The following is a 4031-nucleotide window of genomic DNA, read 5'->3' as shown; positions in this document are numbered from 1 at the left end:
GAATCCCGCTGCCTCCGGAGCTGCCCGTCGGAGAGAGTCTGGGCAAGGACCGATAACCAGAGAGACCCTCAGGGGCCGGGGAGACTGAAAGGACCCTCGGGGGCACCTCAGTCCGCACCATTCCCTGCAAGAGCCGGGGGCAATCCACCCTTAAGGGGATCCTTTCCAGCTCCCCGGACTCTGCAGTCATTTCTTACCCGACGGGGCGGGACGCCGCGCTGGGGTGAGGGGCTTTGGTAGAGGGACTGCTGAGGGGCTCAGACCTTCGGCACAGAGGTGGTCGATGCACAGCCGGGACCCACCGCCGCCGCTACGGGGGGCTTGTGTCTGGGGAGAACGGAGCTGACAAGCAGGGTCGGGAGCTCCGGAGGGGTGGTGATTAGGGGACAAAACGCCCCGGGGGCCGGGGGGCGGCCGGAGAGCTGGAATTCGAGGGGCATCGTGGATGCTTGGGCCGGCCTCGGGCAGAGCGGAGCATCCCCAGTCCCGTCCCCCCCTCCCGCCCGGTCCCGGGCAGAGATCCACCCCCGGCGGTGTGGGGCGAGGGGGGCGCCCCCGCCTTGACGTCAGGAGAAGGGTTTATAAAGGCGGCGGGCTGCGAGGAGATCCCCAACGCCGGAGCCGAGCCGCAGCGGAGCCGCCAGCGCCTCCCCGCCGCCGCCTCCCGCGTCCGACCCGCCGACGAGATGCTGTCGTGCCGTCTCCAGTGCGCCCTGGCCCTGCTCTCCATCGCCCTGGCCCTCAGCACCGTCTCGGCCGCCCCCTCGGACCCCCGGCTCCGGCAGTTCCTGCAGAAGTCCCTGGCTGCTGCCGCCGGGAAGCAGGTGAGAGCCCCGCGACGGGACGGACACTCCGGGTACCCCTCGGGCACCCCGCTGGGCACCCCGACGGCCCTGCTGCAGACTCCCACTTCTCCTCCAGAGAACCCCCTGACTCCCCGCTGCAGAGCGCCTGGCACCCCTGCTGCACACCCCTCCAGTTCCTCACCAGACATCCCAGTACCCTCAGTGCAGACCTCCAGTTCTTCACCAATTTACCCAGTGTCCCTGTTTCAGACGCCCAGTTCCTTGCTGCAGATCCTGGTTCCCTGACAGATCCCCTGGTTCCCTGCTGGGGCTGACCCAGCGGCAGGCTGGGCAGCTGGGGCTGGGAAGTGAGATAGCCCAGCTGGGAGCTGGTGGGGAATGAGGAGCTGATGCTGCTGGGGCAGGCGGCAGAGCCCCTCTTGAAGCTCTCCGGGGTTTTTCTGGGTCACTGAACTAAGGCAGCTGCCCCAGTGCATAGGAGGATGTCCTTATCCATGGCAGGGGACAGCCAAGGCTTGGAGGGACAAGAAGAAAAATAAGTCTTAGTGAGACAGTGACTCGATTCAACCTCCCCTGTCAGCTCGCCCAAAGACTTTTCCTGTGTTACTTTAGCAGCAGCCCCATGGCATCCTTTCTGAGTAGGGCACTGTGTGATGGAGCGGTGGGAAGGGAAGGGCAAGTGATGTGGGGCTTGGATGAGTCCATTCCCTGTCACAGCCAGGGCAGCAGTCTCTGCCCCACACCAGGTACATGTCAGTGCTCTTCTGCTCCGCTTTATTTCACAGATGCAGCCGCTGCGTAGCAGCTGTCAGGCTGAGCTCTTTGGAAAACCAGGGCTCCCCTTCTCCTCCAGCATCCTGAATGTCTCTAATCTGGGCACAAAGATGTCTTAGAGGAACAGAGTAGTGAGCCCTCAAAAGCCAAGGAGTAATTGTGGTCTCTCTACCTCTCCCTTTCTCTCTCTTGTCTCCCAAGGAACTGGCCAAGTACTTTTTGGCAGAACTGCTCTCAGAGCCAAGTCAGACAGAAAATGAAGCCCTGGAGTCTGAGGACTTGTCCCGAGGGGCTGAGCAGGATGAAGTGAGACTGGAGCTGGAGCGCTCGGCTAACTCAAACCCCGCTCTGGCACCCCGGGAACGCAAAGCAGGCTGCAAGAACTTCTTCTGGAAAACTTTCACATCCTGTTAGCTTTTGAAACCCACCTCTCCACCCCATTCATCCCTGCCTTCTTCCTAGCCCCTTGCCCTGAGCAGAACCTTCACCATAAGAGGCGAAGACTGTAAATACACAATCCACAGTTATGGTGAAATTAAACAAACAAGGAAAATTTGCATTTGATTTCCACTTGTTTTAATAAAACTTTCTGTTCCAATTGTACATGATACGCTTGAGTTGTGATTTCTGACTAGTTCTTTAATGACATGCACTCCGCAACTCTTTCAAATGTACTATTTTTAATTCTCTGTTGCAATAAAGTTTATGTTTCAAACGGTGATGCTGAGGCTCAGTGTCAATGAGAAAACCTAAGTAACCTCTCAGGCTGCTCATCTCTGAAATGCCGCCCGTCTCAGGGCAGCAGCAGCAAACACCATCCACATCCACACATAGGCACACACACAGAGTATCTCTTAATCTGATATTTTTTCTGTGGTCTTACTAAAGGATCTAGAGCCACAGTGGTATTTTAGATATCAAATCCCTGAAATTGTGGCTGAATCAAGTCTGTATCACTGTCACTCCTAGTCAGTCTAGAGGATTTACACCCATCACCAGAGGCATCGCTATAAATTACAGCTGTGTATTCCAAGTGACAGGGATGATAAAAGTGGTTCACCATACAAATTTACACCACACATCTTACTCCTTCCTCAGCCACAAACACTGAAAGGTTTTCTTATCTGGCATATATTACTCCTTGCAGCATCTCTGACAAACACTGCTTCTGGGATTCCTCAGGGAAGTTTTCCTTTGTTCTGCTGTGCAGGGAGAGGTTTTGCATCCCTGTAAAGCTGAGATGTTAACCCTATGCCATCATCCCCTCTTCATCTGATAAACTAGTCACGGCAGTTTTTCTACCTACCTCATCATCATTAAAGGCAATATTAAGAGGTTCAGCAGGGTAGGAGATATCAGAGGAATGATATTCTTCTCTTAAAGGAAGAGAAATTCTTCATGCTTTTGCAGAGTCTTTGCTTTCTGGCCATGCTGGTTTGTGACATACACTCAGGTGAATTGGAGCCATACATCCTGCACAGGGGACAAGTGCCACTTTGATGAGAAATTCATCCTTCAGGATTAAAGGTAACAAATATTTTGTAGCCATCATATGTGAAAGAAAGATGAAAAATGGGGTATTTTAGAGATATTCATGGGTGGAGGGTTGAGCAGGACTCCAGTGGGGGTGGATTGCCCAGCTGAATGCATGTTAAATTGTCTCTGGTCTGTACTGAGTGTAGCTCTCTGTGGGGCATCATTCTTGATGGCTCATATGGACCATTGCTTTTATTCTTAGTCTGCACTCCTCTCCCTGTGGGCAGGGGGTTGTTAGACTCCAGCTGGGGGAAAGGTGAATCCTTTGCTGTTGGGAACTATAGCAGTGCCAGCGGGGAATCCCAGCCCTGCCATGCTCACTCCCTGCAGAGCTTGGCTGGGCTGCTCTGCAGCCGACTGGCAACAGGCGAGAGCAGCGAGAATTTTCACAGGGAAGGGACCTGCTGGTATCAACCCTGAGGGAGCCAGTGGCAGGATTGGATGCTGCCCTCCCTCCCTGGAACAGGGCAGCAGCGGCTGTCGCCTGTGCTGCAGGCTGGGCTAAGGTCTACTGCTAGATCCTGCATCTGCTAGAGAAGACTTGCTGTGACATGATCCTGTGTCTCCCCAGCTCCTGTGAGCCTCCTCTCCTCCTTCCCTGTAAGCGGGATAGGCTTTGTGGTGTGACCTGGGGAAATGCTCAGCCCTCAGCCTCCCCTGCCCTACACACAGTGCCGTGGGGTCAGGGGCTCTGCCCTCTCTACCGGAGCTGGATGCATTGCACACTGGGCAGGGAACAGTGATCCTCCTGGCACTTCAGGAGGACAGAGGGAGAGCCTTGCCCTTTTTCACCCCCTGGATTTCTGTGGCTGGTGCAGCTGTGGAGGGTGCAGGATTATCACACCCTTGGGAGAGGGACGGGGCTGGCACTGTGCAGGGGAAAGTCTCCAAAAAGACATTTGAGAAGTGTAGGTA

The 4031-nt window shown here is 55.3% G+C and overlaps 1 protein-coding gene across 1 annotated transcript; it reads left to right on the top strand.

Moving 5' to 3' along the window:
- Positions 1-609: 609 nt before the first annotated feature.
- Positions 610-2301, top strand: SST (somatostatin). The gene is made up of 2 exons (XM_064666199.1): positions 610-824; positions 1782-2301. Exons 1-2 carry the CDS (start codon positions 687-689, stop codon positions 1992-1994), a joined length of 351 nt encoding a protein of 116 aa, XP_064522269.1. The 5' UTR covers positions 610-686; the 3' UTR covers positions 1995-2301.
- The last annotated feature ends 1730 nt before the right edge of the window (positions 2302-4031 follow it).

The sequence above is a fragment of the Pseudopipra pipra genome, chromosome 10 (genome assembly GCF_036250125.1).
Source record: "Pseudopipra pipra isolate bDixPip1 chromosome 10, bDixPip1.hap1, whole genome shotgun sequence".
Taxonomy (NCBI): domain Eukaryota; kingdom Metazoa; phylum Chordata; class Aves; order Passeriformes; family Pipridae; genus Pseudopipra; species Pseudopipra pipra.
This window is presented reverse-complemented; position numbering and strand designations above follow the sequence as displayed.